At 39.7% G+C, this 22,582-nt stretch overlaps 1 protein-coding gene across 1 annotated transcript in view; it reads right to left on the bottom strand.

Moving 5' to 3' along the window:
- The window catches only part of adcy8 (adenylate cyclase 8 (brain)), a 108,858-nt gene that overhangs the window by 17,133 nt on the left and 69,143 nt on the right, over positions 1 to 22,582 (bottom strand). Inside the window, exons 12-15 of the mRNA XM_060824370.1 lie at positions 14,259 to 14,431; positions 11,519 to 11,597; positions 4,981 to 5,139; positions 2,191 to 2,337 (exon numbers count right to left, since the gene is read on the bottom strand). Coding sequence (XP_060680353.1) covers positions 2,191 to 2,337; positions 4,981 to 5,139; positions 11,519 to 11,597; positions 14,259 to 14,431 — 558 coding nt within the window. The remainder of the gene's footprint in view (positions 1 to 2,190; positions 2,338 to 4,980; positions 5,140 to 11,518; positions 11,598 to 14,258; positions 14,432 to 22,582) is intronic.

Here is a 22,582-nt window from a genome sequence, read left to right as displayed (position 1 = left end):
CAAGAATTATCAAAAAGGTGGAACAATCAAATATAAAAGGTCAGATGTATCATTTTTAAAAATTACATTCTATTAAATTCTATTATGTTCTGAACAACTCCCAATTTTGTCCAGCCCTACAATTCACTGTGATTGCATTCCTTAAAATTTGACTCTTGCTCATGTGCACCATTTTTAACATTAGATTTTGACTTGATTTATTGTTGTCACATGTACCTAAGTACAGTAAAAAGTTTTGTTTTGACAGTACAATCAGATCATAACAAACAAGAACATTCAGATCATAGGGTGCTTAGACAGAATGAGGAATACAAAGTTTTGACTGCACAGGAGGTGCACATAAGCAAGGTTAACATTAGATTGAAATTACAGAGGTCCATTAAGCAGTCTAATAACAACAGGGAGAAAGCTGTTCTTGAACCTGCTGGTGCATGTGTTCAAGCTTCTGTATCTTCTAGCTGACAATACTTCAGGTAAAGGAGAAACTGGAATAAGCTGCCTCGATTCAATAACAATTTTTGAAAGGAAATTGGATTAATACTTGAAGGAAATTTGTTGGGCTTCAGAAAGGAGCAGGAAAGTGGAACTCGATAGCTCTTTTAAAATATCGAGTGCATACGTAATGGTCCTTCTTTGCTGTACCATTCTTTGATTGAATTCTACACTCCAATGAACCAGACTGGGACTTTAAAGGCACTAAGTAAATGCCAAGTGCTGTTTCTTTTGAATTATATGAGTTTATGTAAATCCATACTGCAGTTCACTGGTTCCCTGTAACTCCCAATTTGGAAAAAGCTAATCTTACGTCTCATGCTCCAATAGAAACAGAAAAAAAAAATCATTGGTCGAGATATATGAAAACAAAAAAAACTAGATTTCAAAATTTTTGAGGCTTTTTTCCTGCTCAGCCCTGGGAAAGTACGTTAAAAAAAATTACCATGTTTTTGAGGAGACCTCAGAATGGAGGTGCTATCTTCATTGTCCTACAATCTTCATTGTGACCACAACTATCAGTGTGACTGCTGTGCTGCCAAATCTTTGACTGGGCTAAAGAGGTTGGAGTCCCTGATGGTAGTCAGATTTCACCCAGGGTTCCCATCTGCATGTGGTCACATCCTGCTTTATCCCAAAAGTGGTGCTACTTACCTGTTGAGAACATTCTGACCAATTAATATATGGATCCACCTATAATTTTGGTTGGGCTAATGCAGCAGATGGGCTATTGTTCGAATGGTACAACTCTGGGAATTTAGATTAGAGTGGTGCTGGAAAGGCACAGCAGTTCAGGCAGCATCCGAGGAGCAGTAAAATCGACGTTTCGGGCAAAAGCCCTGCATCAGGAATACCTGGGAATATCTGGGAATTTATTAGAGAGTCATAGAGGATTATAGCATGGAAACATGCCTTCTGGCCCAATCTGTCCACACCACCCAGTTTTCACAATTAATATAGTCCCATTTGTCTGTGTTTGGTCAATATCCCTCCATAGCTATCACACCCATGTACCTGTCCAAATGTTTCTTAAATGATAAAATTGTACTTGCCTCCATCACTACCTCTGGCAGCCCGTTCCAGACAATCACCATCCTCTGTGTGAAAAAAAATTGCCCCTCTGCACCCTTTTGGATCTCTCTCCTCTCACATTACACTTACACCCTTTAGATTTAGATTCCCCGACCATGAGAAAATGTTGTTGGCTATTTACCTTATCAATTTGAGAAACAAAGAAAAAGAAAGAAAAGGGGAGAGAGAGAAAGAGAGAGGGAGAAAGGGAGAGAGAGGGGACGATCTTACATTTCTTTAGTGCCATTCATAATTTTAAGATGCCACAAAGTGTTTCCAGCCTTTATAGTTTGGTAGAATACTGTGACTGTTGAAACACAGAAAATTAAGTTACAATGGAACAGCACTATAGCAGTTACCTCTCTGATCTTTCTCTTGAGCCCCTCTCAGTGCTCAGAGAATCTGTTATTCTCAAAGCAAATGCTTCATTCCTTAAAAAAAGATATATGTCATATCTTTTGATGACATATATTGGCGCAAGCCAAAAATAACCAACAGAATGTGTCTTTTTTCAGCAATACTCAAGTTCATTATTAGAATGACAATTTACCTTTACACTTCAAAAAGCAACCAAAGGCATAAAATCACAAGACTTTAAATCATGTAAGTCTAAGATTTTAAAGTTACCTCATCAAAATCAGCAATAATTTCGTTCAGCAAACGTAAACATTCTACTCCTTGGTTATTCATCTCAGTTTGAGAATAAAAATCTGCAAATCCTGGAATGGAGGCAAACATCACAGCAACAGAATCGTAAGATTGTGAATAAAGTTCCTGATGAGAAAAAAACAATGATAGTGGTAAGTAGCAAAGAATAATCATCAGCTTCTCAGAGTTACAGCTTACTTCTGGGAATTCAAAGTTGCTTTTTTGTTGAAAAAGTAAATGATCCAAAATTTTGACTTCAACAATCTTGGTATTCTCATACAGAAGCTGAATTTGAATTGACAAATTCTGTATCAAAAGAATTACATTCTATATCTAATTTTGAAACAATATTTCTGGATTTTGTGCACAGATGTATAACTGGTCATAACTATTATATATGATGTTAATGTAAGGGAATTAAATTGAATCTTAGCATAATAATACCATAATAATCACAAACAGCTTTTATTTTCTTGCCAAAGCAATAAATTCAGTCAATTCAGTCCAGTTGGCATTGGCACTAGCACGACAGTTCCCAATTTGACCTAATGGATTTTGATGGTGGGGGAGTGTGGGTGAGAAAGGGGAGTGAGGTTGCAATCGTAGTTCAACATTACTGATACCTGTGGAGTGCCATACTATTCATACATTGCTCCAGGTAAACATTAAAACATCTTTTTCCATGCTGTGACAATGTGGAAATATTCAATTTCAGAATCAGGCTGGTTTCGATACATAGTCTACTGTAAATACAACCATTATGCAATCATTGAATCCGTGACAAAAGCTTCTGGAAACACAAGTTCTTAATTTTCAAAAGCAATTTCTAAGAATACTCAACACTAATCTCACAGAACCTCATTCATTTTTTTTATATAGGTATTGGGAGGGTGCAGTGGAGTTCGATTAAATTCCAGTCATTGAGAAATCCAATTCCTTTTAAAATAGTTAATGTGCATGCGGGAAGCCATCCACCCTGAATGATCCTTTGTGTGCTGCTTGCTGTCTCTGACCCAGTGTAACCCTAGGCTGTCGAATGGTGGATCCAGTCACTAGGTTAAAGGTCCAATGTGGGGGTTGGGGTAGCACTGGTAAGGGTCTGGGGAACAAACTGTCCTTATACATTTCTGATCCTTCCAATCAAGAAGAAATAATTTGACCTCATTGTCTTCTCCTCCAGTTTTTACTGAGCAGCATGCCAAGAGAGAAATTACACTTTGTAGGACATTTAAAGACATCTTCTATTGGACTTTGATTAATGTTAATTCACAAAGTTTCCACCTGATTTAAGTGGGTAGACTCATGAAAACATCAGAAGAGACATGAATGAAAGTGGGTGGAATCTTGTGTAATTGCTTTCATGTTGAGTTAGTTGGCCGGCCATTTATTTGAGTAGGACAGTCTGAGGAGGACACCTTAATTTTCCTGCCTGGATGCCAATTAATTTCATGGCAGGAAGGCCCATGGACAGCCACTCAAGGATCTCACCTTCCATCACTGGCATTAACTCACTGGTGATTGAGGAACCCACCGTGCTGGCAGCACAATAAGCAATCTGCTGGCTCCGGGAGTAGGGTCCCTTGCACAAAGCTACTCAGGGCCTGATCAAGGGACTTGGCAAAAGGTTGAATGTGGGGGAGGGGATCGGAAAGGGTGTGGGCCAACTAAGAACCATTGCCCTGCCTTTTTTGCCAACTGCTCCAATGTTTCCTCCACCATGACGCCCATCCAACAAATCTCCTGCCAGCAATCACTTGCTTATTTTTGGTTCTCCTTGATCTGAGACTATGTGGATGCAGTGCCAGCATGAAGCCATACTCCTCAAGTGGCGATGCTGAGCACAGAAGGGCTACAGCCTCTGATTGGCTGGTAACTCTCAGCAGATAGAGTGTCCTACTCCTGTTCTTCATTTTCCATCTTGGTATTTGGTCGGGTGTTCCAGCTGCCTCCAACAGTGCCTGGAGGATTGTGGTGCAAAGCTCTGTTTACAGGCTATAAATGAGGCTTTCGAAACTAGAGGCAGCACACTGCCCTCCTGAAGATTAAGGATAGTCATTGCTGCAATGAAACAGAATTTCACCTGGGTAAGAGATGTGCTAATGTCTACAAAGCAAAGAACAACACTGATTCATTGTGGTAAACCAAACAAAACTCCTGTTATTTGGAGTAAAGTGACCCGTACTCATGGAAACTGTGGCACAGTGTGTGCAGAGTTCAGCAGCAATCTGCCTGCCACAAGTTTCATGTGATGCTGTACCTATCAAGAATAGATGCTGTATATAAATTGATATTAAGTAGGAAAATGATTTAATAAAAAATAGCCTGTTGCTTGACTATCAAGTGCCGGACTGGCAATGGAAGTAGGAAACCTTCCAAAATGCAGGTAATGTGGAGATTTTTGCAGGCTTTCATTTGGGCTGAGATCCCTGGCACCTTCACAAGAGTCAGTCCTGTATTTTCATTGCTCCAGTTTTAAATCTAATGCATCCATTCTGTTAAGTGAAAGGAGTTAAAGCTGCTACCGTAGGTTTTACCTTATGATTGTTAATGCCTTGTTGATATTGATGGTATTGGAATTATAAAACAGTCTCATTTATAGCGTGGAAAGATTCATAACTGACAAGTGTACTGGCTATGTAGCTATTTTTAACACTAATTTACCACTCGTTGAATTGAATAAGCTTCAAATATGACTTGTGAATGCAAAACTGAAAAACTTTGACTATAGATTCAATTCGTTTTAAACTTAAGGTAGCTGAGTGAACTTACCTCATTGTCTCTATCCTTTTCCAAGAAATGGTGTGCAACATGACTTGGTAGAATATTTCGAAGCATATTTTCATTATGTTCTCGTAGCTCTCTCATTTCATTAACTTCCTCTTTTGCTTGGACTCGCCATAGGAAGTCCAGTCTTGCAGTGTATTCCAGCTGAACATTTTTATTAAAACAAAGTTAAGATTTTTCAAGTTGATTTCCTTGAATAACTCAAAAATTCCCTTCTGCTTTGTCTATCTCTATTTGTACATTTTTTATGTTTTACAGAATCTGTGCGTCAACCCATAACAATATGCTAAGATGGCTTAATGCCATTTGTTCCTTTCCCATTTTTTTAATGTTGCCCGCATAAATAGAATTGTAAAATATACATCATTAAAGGAATTAAAGAATTACATATATATTATCTCTTGAATGTAACTGATTGACAACAAATATTTTCAATCTAGGTATTCCAGCCTTTGACTATATGGGTCATTAGTTTTTATTTGTTCAGACACATGGGGTTGCTGACTAGGCCTGCATTCCCTGTATGTACTTGACAAGGTGGTGGGGAACTGCCTTCTTAAATACAACTAAAAAGCTTGCAAGGCCAGTGCAAAGGGCAGATAACACAACTGCCCTGCGTTTGTTTTACATATAAATGAAACCAGGTGAGGACAGCAGGTTTCCTGCCCAACAGGACTTCTGCGAACCCGTAAGGTTTATGCAGCAATATAGTTGTCATTACTAATATTAACTTTCTATTCCAAATATATTTACATAACTGATTTTAAATTCTCTACTGACCATGGTGAGATTCTGAACTCATTTTTCCAGATCATTACTTCATGCCTTTGGATGATCACTATCATGGCCACTGTGTTGCATGTAGTTGCATGGCCCACCCATCCTCTGTAATCCTGAATGATTTCTCTCTTTGGGTATTTATCCAGTTGACTTTTAATAGCTACAATTCAATCTGCCTCCACCACACTCACATGCAGCAAATTCCAGATCCTAACTCACTCACTGTTTTCCTCACCTTGCCTTTAGTTCTTTTGCTAATCACCTGAAACTACTATCCTTGGGTTGAAGGCCTTCCATCAATGAGGAACATTGTCTATACTTATTATTAGTCTCTTACGATTTTGAACACTGTTAAATCTCCTCTCAAGCTGCCTTACACTGAGGAGAACAAACTTAGCTTCTTCAATCTATCAACACAACTCATTCTCAGAAATATTTTCTGCAACGTCTCTAAGGTTTCCACATCCCTTTGGAAAGTGTGGTGCCTGGAATTGAAAATAGTATGGTTAGATCATATGGGATCCAGGGAGATCCTGCTGATTTAGATACAAAATTGGTTTAATGGTAGGAGACAGAGGATGGTTATAGAAGATTGTTTTTGGACTGGAGACCTGTGACCAGCGGTGTGCCACAAGGATCGGTGCTGGGTTATTTACATATACAATTTGAATGAGAATATAGGAAACATGATTAGTAAGTTTGTGATAGACTACAAAATTGGTGGTATAGTGGAAAGTGAAGAAGATTATCTGAGAGTATAATGTGATCTTGATCACCTGGGCAAATAGGCAGAGGAGTCGTAGATGGTGTTTAATTTAGATACATGTGAGAGGTTGTATATTGGTAAGACAAACCTGGGCAGGGCTTACACAATTAATGGTAGGGCCCTGGAGAGTGTTTTCGAACAGAGAGACCGAGGGTAAAGGTATATAGTTTCTTGAAAGTGGCATCTCAGGGAATGTGGTGAAGGAGGCATTTGGCACCTTTGCCTTCACTGGTCAGGGCACTGAGTACAGGAATTGGGACGTTATGTTGCAGCTGTACAAAGCATTTATGAGGCCACTTTTGGACTACTGCGTATAGTTCTGGTCACCCTGCTACAGGAAGAATTTTATTTAACTGGAGAGGGTGCAGAAAGATTAGCAAGATATTACCAAGACTGGAGGGTTTGAGGGAGAAGGCGATGCTGGATAGGCTGGGACTTGCATCCCTGGAGCATAGGAAGCAGAAGGGTGATCTTATAGAGGTTTATAAAATCATGCGAGACATAAATAGGATGAATAGCTAAGGTCTTTTCCCCACAATAGCGGAGTTCAAAACTAGAGGGCGTAGGTTTAAGGAGAGAGAGGCAAGACTTAAAACAGACCTGAAGGATTACTCTTTCACACAAAATGTGGTACATTTATGGAACTACCTGGCACAAAAGGTGGTAGAGGTGGGTACAATTACAACATTAAAAAGACATTTGGAATAGTACATAAATAGGAAAAGTTTAGAGGGTTATGGGTCAAACATGGGCAAATGGGATTGGTTCAGGGAAGGAAAACTAGTCAGCAGGGATGAGTTGAACCGAAGGGTCTATTTCCATATTGTATGATTCTATGAAGCTATGTTAAAGTAGTATTTTATCAAGTTTCATCATAACTTCCTTGATTTTATAATATCTCTCTACTTATAAAGTCTGGGATCCATATATGATACCTTTTAACTACTTGTTCAACCTGCGTTTCCACCCTCACATCTCTCTGATCTTTAATCTGTTTTATAACTGTACCAGTTAGTTATACAGCAAACTTTGTTTTAACAGGCACCTTTTGAATCAGCACTCTAAATATTTATTCCACATTTAATCACATTTATGCATTCCAACAGCCTGTCTATACCATCCAAACACTGATCCCTGGGGGGGGGGGGAGTATCACTGTGTATTTTGCACTAATCCAAAAACCTATAATTCACTACTATCTCTGGGCTGAATTTTACCAGTATTCTGGGAAAGACAGGGGCTCGGGATGGTGGGAAAACTCTGTAAAATAACAAGGGAAGGTAGGCAGCGCTGGTGTGCACCTAGTTTTCCTGCAGCTATGTCATCTTTCCAGAAAGATGATAGACAGATCTCCTGCCCTATGGCCAATTGAGCCACTTTAGGGATCGATTAAGAACCTCTTCCTGATATTGCTTGCATTTTACCAATGGTGAGGTGGGCCTTCTGCCATGTGAGGAAATCACCAGGTTAACACTGGTGGGCTCATGGAGATCCTTCTCATTTGGGCATTCAGACAGACGAATAGCAGCAAAGCTTCCCCACCATGGTATACCCACACTAACACCTCTCAACCCATGGTGGGAACTGCTTTTCTGACCAGAGTGCCTGTCAAGTCCAATTATCTTTTTGGGAGAGCATTACCCTTCTATGATATCCTCTCTTCCAACCAGTCCCACCAGTAACTATTACTCCCAGTAAAGCTGCTGAGATGCATGCCCTCTGATTAACTGGCAGTTCCTTGGAGCAATTACTTGCCTCCTGCTCAAAGAGTGTGGCCTGTTAGAGCAGGGTATTTAAGTAGAGTGCCCCAGCCAACTCCCCATCTCCAACCTATCTGTGGGAACTGTCCTGTGAATATATTTTCTCTCTGCATCCAGTAAAATAAGTGACATAAACCCCTACAGTTTAATTATCCCAGTATGCTAATCATAAATGTTTCACTGAGTATGTACATCACAATCTAACACAGGGTGAAGATTGAAAATCCCACAAAGTAAAGTTCTTCTGCAGCCATCACAACTCCCAACACATTCTCCAGATATAGTCATTCCTAGCTACCAGGGTGAAAAGGTGATCTCCAATGATCTGTGTACTCACTTCTCTTACTTACTCTCCTATCATACCTCACCCACTAATCTCATTTATTCACTCATTTACTCACCTCACTCACTTATCTCAACCACCTCGCCCACCTCACTAACCTGATCTCAACCACCTCACTAACCTGATCTCAACCACCTCACTAACCTGACTTCAACACCCTCACCCATCTCACTAACCTGATCTCAACCATTTCACCCACCTCAGTAACCTTACCTCAATAATCTTAGTAACCTGACCCGCTCACTTACTCACATGCATCATTTTTCAATGGCGATTAGAAATCACCAGAAATAAGATGGAGATATTTTCAGCTGTTATTTTCTAAATTGAAGCAATAATTTAAATGGAGAAAAATGGCAGAAGGCTGCAATACTAAGGGACTTGAGGGGGTACGTGTGCATGAAACACAGAAAGCTAGCACACAGGTATAGCAGGTAATCAGGAAAGCTGATGGAATAATGGCTCTTATTTCAAGGAGGATTGGAGTATAATAGTAGGGAAGTCCACTGCAACTTTACAAGGTGCTGGTGAGACCAAAACTGTGAGCAGTTTTCATCCTAATGTTTAAGGAAAGATATCATTTCATTGGAGGTAGTTCAGAGAAAGTTCACTAAGATGATTCCTGGTGTAACAAAGGTCAAACTGGAGTTTAGAAGGATGAGGTGATCTCACTGAAACATGGGATTCTTAAGGGATTTGACAGGATAAATGCTGTGAGGCTGTTTCCACTCATGGGAGAGTCTAAGACCAAAGGGCATAATCTCAGAATAACTTTAAGACTGAGTTAAGGAGCAATTTCTTCTCTTAGAACTCTTTGCCAAAGAAAGCTGTGGGGGCAGAGTCTTTGTGTATATTTGGGCTGTGATAGATAGATAGATTCTTGATCAGTTGGGGAATCAAGGGTTACAAGGAAAGGGCACGAAAGTGGATCTGAGGAATGTCAGTTCAGTCTTGATCCTATTGAATGATGGAACAGGCTCAAGGGGGCAAAAAATTTAATCCTGTACCTATTTCTTATGGTCTAGTAGTTGTAGAAGCCTTTAGCACAGAGACTGACCATTCTGTCTATCAAGTCTTTAAATGAGCTAGCCAGTCTAACCCTATTCACCAGGTCTATAACTTATTAAATGAAACGAGTCAATGTTTTTTTGAAAACAAAGGCTCCTTTCAAAATAATTTCTTGCAGAAAATTCCCCATCTGAATACATGGTACTATTTCTTTCAACAAAAAAACAAAAAATGGTGGAAATACACTGCACATCAGCCATCACTTATGGAAAGAGCAACAGAGTTATTATTTCAGGTTAATGACTTTTCGTCAGAACTGGTGAACTTCCCTTCAGTAAACTGGCAATAAGTTAGTTCTGTCATAATAGTAAGGTCCTGGGGAGTGTTGCTGAACAAAGAGAACTTGGAGTGCAGGTTCATAGCTCCTTGAAAGTAGAATCGCAGGTAGATAGAATAGTGAAGAAGGCGTTTGGTATGCTTTCCTTTATTGGTTAGAGTATTGATTACAGGAGTTGGGAGGTCATGTTGCGGCTGTACAGGACATTGGTTAGGTCACTTTTGGAATATTGAATGCAATTCTGGTCTCTTTCCTAACAGAAGGATGTTGTGAAACTTGAAAGAGCTCAGAAAAGATTTACAAGGATGTTGCCAGGTTTGGAGGATTTCAGCTGTTGGGAGAGGTTGAATAGGGTAGCGCTTTTTTCCCTGGAGCGTCGGAGGCTGAGAGGTAATCTTATAGAGGTTTATAAAATCATGAGGGGTATGGACAGGAAAAATAGACAATCTTTTTCCCTGGGGTGGGGAGTCTAGAACTAGAGGGCATAGGTTTAGAGTGGGAGGGGAAAGATATGAAAGGGACCTAAGGGGCAACTTTTTCACGCAGAAGGTGGTGCGTACATCAAATGGGCTGCCAGAGGAAGTGGTGGAGGCTAGTACAATTGCAATATCTAAAAGGCGTCTGGATGGGTATAGGAATAGGAAGGGTTTGGAGGGATATGGGCCAGTTGCTGGCAGGTGGGACTAGATTGGGTAGGCTATCTGGTCGGCATGGATGAGCTGGACATCTGTACATCTCTATGACTCTAAGTCCTACCTATTAGCCAGAAGATATAAGCATAGAACCAAAACAATTTGCACAAAACTTTCATTTCAAATAAGCGATGATGTCTAGTGGACAGCCTCTTTGGTACTGAGGTACAGACATGGAGATTGGACAGGTCTTGGGTAGTGATCAGAGGTTTAATGATGGGAGAGATGAGAGATATTAGGGACAGGAGATTCCATAAAGGATATCCAATGGCAGGGCAGGTTGGGTGCCAGCATCAAACTGGACACTTTAATCAATGGGGTTTTTGAGGCCCTGGTAGCTTGGCTTGTCAGGGTTACATTTAAAGTCATGATTCATCCTGAAGCATGCAACAAGATTATCGTTCTTTGACAACCATTTCATCTTTTTTGGCTGGATTAGTTGCCTGCCTACTGTTTTGCCTCTGTAGAAGCTTCAATTTAGCAGGTTGGAGCCAGATTTCATGTTTCCTTTCAATTTTGAATACCATCCTACCCAAACCATGCGTTTCTGGGAGTTAAGCTTCATCAATAATAAATCTGATGGCAAACTGCTCTACTTGACCAATACAGGTGGGAGCCAGAACCTTGCTATCAACAGAAATCACAAACATAAAGAAGCACTAACATTGTGGAACTCACAGTCTTTCTATAGAAGAGATATACTCATCATTAGGTAAACTATAAAGAAAAATATATACGCCATGGATGAAACAATGAATAATTCTGCTTATTATTTATTTCTAAATCAATACATTGTAATCTCACTGTTAGTGAACTTCTAAAGTTTGTCATTATTACCTGTTGTCCATGATAAAAAACAGCTAAAACGAACATTGCCATTAACAGCAAGGAGGACTCCTTTGAGCTTAGCAAGTCTCTGCTATAAAAGAACAAATAGGAGCACTCATTAATATTATAATCAACATGTCAAGGAAATCTTCATGTTACAGCTACTGATTCTGTGGCCATGGTTACACCTTGTACAGTTTGTCTAAACAAAACAACGTATCATTCAGAACACAACAAAAGAAGGCACAAAAGCAGACTTTGAAGAATTAGGTTTGAGATTCTATCCCATCACTACAGATAACTCTATGGGAGGCTGACAGGAAAGTAGTGAAGATCTATTTGTTTGACAGGAAAGTGGTGAAGATCTAAAAGGCGTCTGGATGGGTATAGGAATAGGAAGGGTTTGGAGGGATATGGGCCAGTTGCTGGCAGGTGGGACTAGATTGACTAAATGCCAAGACTTCCGCCTGCCCCTTCCAAGGCAAATATCTTCAAGAGCCAGTGGAAGTGGCGCACTACTGTGAGGATATGCCCCACTGGACGTGTTAAGGCCTGCCATATTTGAGCAAGTCAGTTTGTCCATGAAGGTGTCCCATTTGTGCAGGGGGATCATAACTATCAGTATAGTGACACAGGAATTTCATTCAGCCCTCAACTCTTTAAATCTTGTTATAATTTCCAAGTTGTCAATCCATTACCATATCAAAGGTCTTGAGAGACCATTTTGGACTCTGCAACAGTACCTGCTCAAAACTTAATCACCAGGCCAGAAATGTTTTTAGATTTGTGCGCACATTCGACCTATTTATATCTGAGGTCCTACAGTTGAAGGATTAAGCAGTCGCCTCTGGGACTGGGGCTGACAGGCATTGTATTTGCCTATTTATAAGTTCACCTGACAATTCCATCAGGCGAGCCTTCAACATCCGTCACACCTCCTCCAATTTGCAATTGCCAAACACTCATTTTTAAGTGTGAAATGGAAAGTCTTCCATTGTAAATTAGCCCCTCGGTCTTTTGTTGAGCTATACTTGTAATCAACAATTATTCCTTAGAAACATACAGAATTATAAAATAGATTGCGTCCTCTGATGATATATTAAAATATATATTGTTGGGTCCCTAAAAGCTCTGATTATATAACAACAGAACTTTTTCTCAGTAGAAAGCTTTCACTTAATAAGATCAATTCTAAACATTTTACAAAAATCAGTCTTTTCTTGATTCCTTTGATGACTCAGTGAGAAACGAGACCATGAATTGTGGTACTGAAGCATTCAGACCTTGAAGCTCTGATTTGATCTGTTTTCTATGCTGAGCTACCTCACCTCAGCCAAAATCAGAATACTACAGGTGACATTGTTACAAAAAAGTTTGTTCGATTTTAAGTTATTTTCATAATACACTCTGTTTTTGTAATTTTGTGCCCTTCTTCATTCACCCAGCTTGATACCAGTGCATCTCAGAGTTGGTCAGCCCACTCACAGGTTGCTGTCAGAATCCTTGCAAGTGGATGCTCAGAGTACAGAGACTATTTATATAATGACTTGGAGATGCTGGTGTTGGACTGGGGTGTACAAGTTGGGGAACACTTCAGTGGTCCAGGACATTCAGCCTTGGACCTTTGGGTGATCATCCTCCAAGGTGGACTTCGGGACAGGCAGCAAAGGAAAGTGGCCAAGCAGAGGCTGATAGCTAAGTTCGGTACCCATAGGGAGGGCTTCAACCGGGACCTTGGGTTCATGTCACATTACAGGTGATCATCATTGCACTACACACACACACACACAGATATTCCTACACACACACACTCTCACATACACATGGACACAGGTACACACAGACACGCACACAGACACCCACACATGCCCTTATAGACACACACACTTCCACGCTCACACATGCACCCCCTCGCAGACTTAAGACACTCTGCACCCACTACACACACACACACACACACACACACACTTTCTCACACTCACAACCCCCACACCAGACAGACAGACCACGCACATACAAAGACCCACATGCACACACATATTCTGTGGGGTGAATTTGTATTGCAGAGTTACATTACACTTTGCTCAAAAACTGCATACATTCATGTAGAACTCTGAGCTCAAAAACTGCAGGAATTTATGTAAAGCACTGTATCTCACTTATTAGATTAGAATCAATCTAAACATCAGATCATAGACAGAGAACACAGGGGGCTAACACCTTCAACATATTGTCTAGCTATCACCATTGTTAGCAGCTAACCCGAGAATGTAACTTTAAAAAGAAGGGTTTTGTGATTTACACATGAAAGAAGTGAAACTATCACTGTATTCTAACAGATGAAAGGCTTAACAGACAATCAATTTTTCAATGTATAATTTCAGTTACATCACACTGCAAATTTTTGCTATAAATTCTGTGTTACGATCGAGCCCTCCACTATCACCTGATGAAGGAGCGTCGCTCCGAAAGCTAGTGTGCTTCCAATTAAACCTGTTGGACCAAAACCTGGTGTTGTGTGATTTTTAACTATTTAAAAAATGTTAACCTTCGATGATCCCCTTTATTCTGACAGGACATGCTTTAGACACTGCTCGGGCTTTCGCTATGCATTGAGGCACAGAGGAGTTGTTTTTGAATCACATCAATTTCTGCTCCTGACAGTCTTGCTAAGAGGTAATTACTTTATGTTGCCTTAAGTCTAAGTGATGAAATTAGTACTGAATGAAGTAGAACATTAAAAACTTACGTTCCATTGTGACGACTGTTGTCGTATCTGATAAATATCGAGTTGAAGAACGTTTCAGTCAGCAATGAGTAAACTGCAATCATTACCAGCAGCACGCCAAGTTTCAAAATGGAATTCAGACGTAGAAACACTGCACATGTCACCATCGCTAGCACCCCAGTAAACACAAAATACTGAACAGATAACACACAAGGGTTAGGTTAGAGTTTCAACTGCAAAGTGGGCAGATATTCAGGTTGTCTGTGAATTTGTTACTGAAGTTTTACTGTCTTAGTTTCTTTGGAATTACTCTCTTCATTTTTACTTCTCTCTTATAGCTCTCCCAATGCAATAGTGCTCTCGGTTTAAAAACATTAACATCCCGCTTTGCCCTTTGTCATGCCCATACCTCTGACTTTAATGAGTTGTATAATGCCTCAATGCAATTTGTGCTCACTGCTGTAATTTAGTATCCAAACAACATTTCTGCATTTATTCCGTGTACCATGTACTACTGGAATGGTGAAGCAGCTCCATGATAGATCATGGGCATACTTATTTTCCATGATTCAGAAAATTAGTTTATCGAATCTCTACATTAGAGTCATGCAATGCAAATTGAAACAAATCAAAAGTTTGCATTCTGTTTAATTTCAATTAAACAATTCAATAGCAATTTCAAAACTCGCATGTAAAATCATACTTGAAATCTCACATAATGAAAATAAGATATGAGTCTGACAGGTTTGGCACACCTGAAACTACATAACTTTATCAGCTGTACTAAGTTTTCCTTACGAAATCTGAAGGTCCTTTGTCTCAAAAAAAACTGAAACACTAGTAAGAGGGGCAAAGGAATCAAATTACACTAAAAGTAAACTTTTACATTTCTAGAATGAAAGTAAGTACTTGTATTATACAAGATCAAAACAGAAATGACTAGAAACAGCAGCAGACCAAGCAGCATCTGTCGAGAGAAACACTGTTAACGCTTCAGGTGAATGACCATTCAACATTTTCTTTGTATTTACACAAAACCTTTCAAGACCACAGAACATTAAAATATTATGCTTTTGAAGAAGTGCTCTCATGATTGTAGTGCAATCATGTGATGTAAGATGTGTGATTTACATACATGTTTTAATATCATTTTTATTTGAGTTTGGATTTTAGAATTTGACCTAGTGGCATAAGGGGTTTATTATGTGTTGGAAGAGATTTCATGATTAATGTGTTTCATCGGATTATTCAACAATTAGAATTTGAAGAAAGAAAACCTGAAATGTCCCAACTGGAATTAGCTAAGGTGCAGTTGGAAATGAAAACACTTGAATTGGAAGAGAGAGATAAGCAGTGATTAAAGAACACAGTATTAAGAAAACTAAACACTAAAAATGAGGAAAAACAAAGGAAGATAGAAATTGTTGAAAACAAGTTATGGATAGTAATGGAAATCAAGCAGAAAGAAATGGGGAGAGAAATGGAAAGGAAAATAGAAGTAAAAGGATACGAATTTTGATTAGACAAGAAAAATAGAGAACACAAGTTGTTCATGAAACATCTTAGAGGAGTATACTAAGAAGGCTCTGGACAGTCATGAAGATAATTTTTTGGATATTGACAAGGAGAGCTAAACCCCTGGAGGCTCTGATTATTAGGTGCTGATTATTTTATCTCAAAAGGAGAAATATTCCTTTGTGCTTTGAATAAAAGGGCATGAGATCATAAGAACTAGGAACAGTAGTAGGCCTTTCAGCTTCTCAGGCCTTTCCTGCCATTCTACTAGATTATCGCTGATCTTCCAGGGTCTCAACTCCTCTTTAGTGCCAACTCAGCAGAGTTCTGAACTCTCTGATATTTCAAAAATCTACCTATATTCCCTTTAAATACTTTCCGTGATCTAGCCTTTGCATCTCCTTGACATAGAGTATTCCAAACATTCACTATGTTCTGGAAGAAGAAATTCATTTGAACGTCAAATGACTTTCAAATGAGTGTCCCCATATTCTGTAACTTTGTCACCTAGTTCAAGACTTCTCTAATACTGGAAATATCTTCTCAAAACCATCCTGTCAAGTCCCTTCAGAATCCTAAATACTTCAATAAGAATACCCGTCATTGTTCTAAACTCTCATGAATAAAGGCCGAAACTGTTTAGCTGTTCTTGATAAGTCAACCCCTTCATCCAAGGAATCAGCCTAGTGAATTCCTTTTGAATTGCCTCCGATGCCAGTTTATTGTTCATTAAACACAGGACCAAAACTGTACACAGTCCATCAGATGTAGCCTTACCAACATTCTGTACAGTTATAACAAGACTTCCCTTTCTTAAATTCCAACCCACTAACAAGAAAGGCCAAAATTCCATTTGCCTTCTTAATTACTTGGTGCACCTACATGCTTCTTTTTTGTGTTTAATGCTCAAGAATCAATATTCAGAGTATTCAAGAAGATTTGTAGCTCAGGTTGTGGGTAAGGTTGCTGAATAGCTCGATGAGCTGGTAACTTCATTCACAGATGTTTTGTCGCCATTCTAGGTAACATCATCAGTACACCTCTGGTGAAGCGTTGGTGTTCGGTCTCACTTGCTATCTGTGTCTGGGTCTGCTGGGGTTGGTGGCATCATTTCCAGTTTTGTTGCTGATTATGTTTCTTAGTGGTTGGTATATAGGGTCCAGTTCTACATGGAGTTCCAGGTTGAGTGCCAGCCTTCCAGGAATTCCCATGCATGTCTCTGTTTGGTTTGTTCCAGGATGGATACATTGTCCCAGTCGAATTGGTGTCCTTCATTGTCCAAGTGATAGCTGAACATGTCTCTTGGTGGCTAGTTGGTGTTCGTTGGTGGTTAATTTCCTTCCTGTTTGCCCTATGTAATGTTTTGATAGTCTTTACATGGTATTTTGTATATAACGTTGGTTCTGTTGACTGTGGGTATGGGACCTTTTGAATTCGCTAGTAGCTGTTGTAGTTGGTTTGTGGGCTACCAGGATACCCAGGGGTGGGAGAAGTCTGGTGGTCATCTCTGATATGGCCTTAATATACGGCAGTGTGGCCACTGTGTCCGGACGTGTTGTGTCTTCCTATTGTGGTCTGTTGTGTAAGTATCAGCGCACTACTCTTTTTGGGTATCAGCCATTACCTACATTACTGATCACAACACTGGACACACTGGCCACACTGCCATTCATTAAGAACATAACAGAAATGGCCATCAGACTCCTCCAAACCCTAGGTATCAAGGTAGCCCATAAATCAACTACCAAACTACAACAACTAGTTCCCAGAAATGTTAGGAAATTAAGAGTCTCATGAGAAGGAAGAATTAATGGAAATCTGTATTGGTTCAAAAAAAGTGCTGCTAGGAAAATTAATAGGATTAAAGCCTGATAAACTTCCATGATGCAGAGTACTCAAAGAAGTGGCCTTGGATATACTGGATATATTGACGGTCATTTTCCAAAATTCTATAGACTCTGGAGCAGTTCCTACAGATTAGAGAGTGACAAATCTAAACCCAATATTTGAAACGGGAAAGGGGAAGAAAACTGCAGAATCACAAAGCAGTTATCCAAAATCAGTAATAGTATAAGTATTAGAGCCTATCATAAAAGATTGATGACCGAACCGCTTGGTAAGAATTAACATGACCAGACATAGTCAGCATAGGTTTATGAAAGGGTTTAACAAAGTTTCTGGAGGTTTTTGAGGATGTAGCCAGTAAATAGATAAATAAGGGAGAAGTAGGGGTCATGGTGTATTTGGATTTCAAGAATGCTTTCAATAAAGTCCCCCTGTAAAAGGCTATGGTACAGAAGTATTGTACACGGGATTCGGTGTAATGTATTGGCATGGATTGAGAACTGGTTGACAGACTGGAAGCATATAGAGTGGGTCTTTTTTCAGATCGCAGGCAGTGGCTAGTGCTGTATCACAGAGATCAGTGCTTGGGCCCCAGTTATTATTCCTGAAGAAGGACTTATGCCCGAAACATTGATTTTCCTGCTCCTCGGATGCTGCCTGGCCTGCTGTGTTTTTCCAGCACCACATTTTTCAATCCCAGTTATTTGTAACTTGGATCTGAAAACCAAATATAGTATTTCAAATTTTCCTGACAACACAAAACTAGGTGGAAAAGTTATGCACTTTGTTGTGAAGAACAGAAATACAAAATATTATTAAATGATGACATAATGGGAGTATGGATGTACGAAGGGATCTTGGTGTCTTCTACATTAGTCAATGGAGGTAAACATACTGGTGGAGCAAGAAATTAGGAAGGCAAATTGTATCCTGTCTTTGTTGGAAGAGGACTTGTGTTCAAAAGTAGGATGCCTTACTGTAGGGGCTTGTAAGATCATATCTGGAGTACTGTGTGTATCCTCTACCGAAGAAAGGATATTCTTGTCGTAGAAGTAGTGAAGGTTCGCTAGGTGATACTGGGGATGGAAGTTCTGTTGTATGAGGTGAAGTTGATTTGACAAGGTCTGTATTCACTAGAATTAAAAGGAATGAGAGGAGATCTGACTGAAATACATCAAATTCTAACAGAGTCTATAACCAGGTATCACAATCTCAGGATATGGAGTTGGCCATTTAGGACTGAGATAAGGAAAACATTTCTTTACTCACAAGGTGGTCAACCTGTGGAATTCTCCATCACAGAAGTCAGTGGAGGCTGGGCCATTGGGTTTATTCAAGAAAGTATTGATAAAGCTTCAGATATTAAAGGTATTGAGGGGTACAGAGAGAATGCAGGAACATGGCATTGACACAGATGGTCATACTGAATGTGGGATTAGTCTGGAGAGGTGAGTAACTATGTTCTATGTTTCTAAGCTTCCAAAGCTCTGTTAATGGCATGCTGGCCTGTCAACAAAATCCAAGAGGCAAGATGCCACAACTTGTAAATCTTAGATATACAATACATATGATGAACCTGGCACACCACATAAAGTGTCAGAAAGATGAGGTCTTTACTTTCAAGTGATATATGCCAAAAAGCATGGACAATATGCACTATATGCCAAAATTGACACAGATATCAGGGCAAATACCACCCCTTTATGCATCTAACATGAGATGGCCTCAGGAAACTTGTGCACCATGTGCAGTTCACACATGATAAGCTGCTTACAATAGATCTGGCATTCAATGAATTAGCATTATCTATTTTAAAAGTCAATATGACTCACTAGGATGGCCAAATGCAATATTTTACATTATTGCAATAGGTGAACCAGCTATGACCAGTCTGCCAGTGAGCAGGGATCTACCTATCATCATAATCCACAGAATATCAAACCCTTCAGTTGCAACACCAAAGATTCCAAACCATAACAATGATCAGATACAGTTTCATCACAGCTAAGCTCAGCCAGTTCAGCAAGCCTCACAAAACAATGCAACAGCTCAACTGAGGGCCTGAACACATCCAACATTGCTGAGCCATGTACCTTCCTTCTGGTCATTTAAAGATGATATAGATTCTCCGAGAATTTACTCTTCAAAGGCAAAAGGTTATAAGTCTTCAAGCACTATGTCAATATATAATTAGTCACATAGACTTGTTAAAAAAAGAATTTGGCTGTGAATCCATATAATGTGTGATGATGTTGTTCCTTTAACAAGGTTATGTTGTCCTTTTTTTTCCAGAAGTCATAAGAGACACAGACTCTGAAAAGTCTAAATTGAAGGGTTTTAAGGCTAATCTGATTATAACCAACAGACACTGCCTCAGGAAAAAGGCTTTCAAGTTTAAAAAAAACACTAATACAATGAAAGGGGAGTGGCCAGTTCTCCCAGCTCAGCTATTCTCTGTTTTGGTTTGGTTTTTACCAGTCTGGCTATTCACTGAAAGCAGTCAGGCAGTTTTGAAGCTGCCAGAAACAAAGAAGCAGGTCCATACTGGTATTCTCTCTCTGACGTCTCTCCTGTAAGACCCTGTTTTGATTTTAACTTTTGTGCCAAAGGGTGTTTATGGGGATTGTTGTAGGTATTGGGAACAGCACCATTATGTTGGGAGGACCTGTTGGGTTTTCAGAGGTTAAATTATTCGGTATTTTATTCTCTGTTGTATGTGTTTCATTCAGTAATCTTGTAATTAAATTGTTTTGTTTAAAACCAAGTGTTTTAACCAGCAGCATTTCTCCTGGAAGATCCACTCTATACCTGCTTAAAACAACTAGCAAACTTGCTGCTTTCTTGAAATGTTTTAAGGGCGTCCGGCCTGGTCCATAACAATTGGCCAGGCAATAATAAGGACTTTGATCAACACATCAAGCCATGTGTACCATGTCAATTTCATCCACTATAACAGCCAAGAGACCCTCTCCTTTCACATGAGATTCCTTCTGAGCCATGCTGCAGGATAACTGCTGATATAGTCCATATCTAAGGATGCAATGATATTGCTATATTATACAGAGGGCATATTGGTGAAACAGTCACTCACTAAAGATACCACCAGTGCAGCTGTTGTCAACATATTGCCCTCCATATTCAGTATTTTATATGTTCTTTAACAAATTTTGTCTGACAACAATCTGCAGTACATTCCTGCACTCATACAGGAGGTGCAGAAAATGGATTGTTCAACATGTCTCCTCTTCTCCTTAGCGACAGTCAGAAGGTATTGAAGACCACACTGTTCCATAAAATTAATTAAATGTAAAGCGCTTGCTAAGATTTGTAGGGAGCAATGTGATATATATGTGCTACTACATTAGGCAACAGTTTACCTTCAATGGCAGCTCTTAGGTTTGGAAGACAGAGTCATACAGTCCTTTCCTGCCCATAACCTCACCACCAAACCATATGTACCTGACACTGTGTTGGAAAGGAGGGAGAAAATGAGATAAAGGCATTATCAAGGAGCATGGAGACAGTTATCCCAACTTAAACGAGGACAAAGCATTTGAGTTCAAAATTTCCATTCCAACAGATGGATTCATGGATACGGCGTTCTTGCGTCCAGCATGTCATATGACTTCTTTTTTTATTATTCAAGGGATGTGGGCTTTGCTGGTGGACCATGCATTTATTGCCCGGCCCAGTTGTCCCTGAGAAGATGGTGATGAGCTAACTTTATGAACCACTGCAGTCCATTTGGTTTAGGTATAATCACAATGCTGTTAAAAGGGAGTTTCAGGATTTTCAACAGTGACACTAAAGGAATGGCAAGACATTCCCACAAACATTTACTCCTTTAACCACTGATGTACAGTGGCAACACTCTACAAGATGCACTGCAGAAATTCACCAAGGCTTCTTGGATAGTACATAAAAACCTGTGACCATCTGGGAGGACAACAGGTAAATTGGAACATCATCACTTACAATTCTCCTCAATGTCATTTACCATCATGGCCTACTCTTGTAGCCACTGTATTTATATAGCTAGCCCAGTTCAGTTTCTTATCAATGGTAATCCCCAGAATGTTGATTTTGGAGATCCAAAGACAGTAATGACAATGAATGTCAAGGGGCGATAGTCTAGATCTTCTCTTGTTTGAGATGACTATTGCCTTGCACTTGTGTGACTTGAATGTTGCCTATCATTTATCAGTCCAAACATGAATATTGTCCTGGTCTTGTTGCATTTAGACTTGGACTGCTTTGGTACATGAAGTCTTGAATGTTACTGAACATTGTGCAATTGGCTGCAAACATCTCACTTCTGATTTTATGAGGGTGGGGTTGATGGTCAGTGATGAAGAAGCTGAAGCTGATGGGCAGTACTCCAAGGAACACATGCAGAGATGTCTTGCAGCTGATATGACCGACTTACAACAATCACAACCAGGTATGACTTGAACTAGCAGAGATTTTTCCCTGATTTCCCAGTTTTGCTCGGGCTCCTTAATATCACATTGGGTCAAATACTACATTGATGTCAAGGGCAGTTGCTGTCCCCTTCCCTCTGAAGCTTACCTATATAGTCCATGTTTGAACTAAGGCTGTAACGAGGCTAAGAATCAAATGGCCCTGACGGAACCAACCAAACTGAATGTTAATAAGCAGGCTATTGGTAAACAAATGCTACTTGATAGCATTGTTGATGACTATCCTCCCTCACTTTACTGATGATTTACAGTAGACGGATGGGATGATAATATTCTGCAATGGATTTGTCTTGCTTTGTGTATACAGGACAAAAGTGGTCCTTTTTCCTCATTGTCAGGTAGATACCAGTGTTGTATTGCACTGTGAGACAGCTTGGCTAAGGGCATAGGAAATTCTGGAGCCAGAATGATGTCAGCGCCATGCTTTTGAAATATCCAGTGCCTTCAGCTATTTCTTGGTATCATGTGGAATGAATCAAATTGACTGAGGATTGGAATCTGTGA

This window comes from Hemiscyllium ocellatum, chromosome 4 (assembly GCF_020745735.1).
Source record: "Hemiscyllium ocellatum isolate sHemOce1 chromosome 4, sHemOce1.pat.X.cur, whole genome shotgun sequence".
NCBI lineage: Eukaryota > Metazoa > Chordata > Chondrichthyes > Orectolobiformes > Hemiscylliidae > Hemiscyllium > Hemiscyllium ocellatum.
This window is presented reverse-complemented; position numbering and strand designations above follow the sequence as displayed.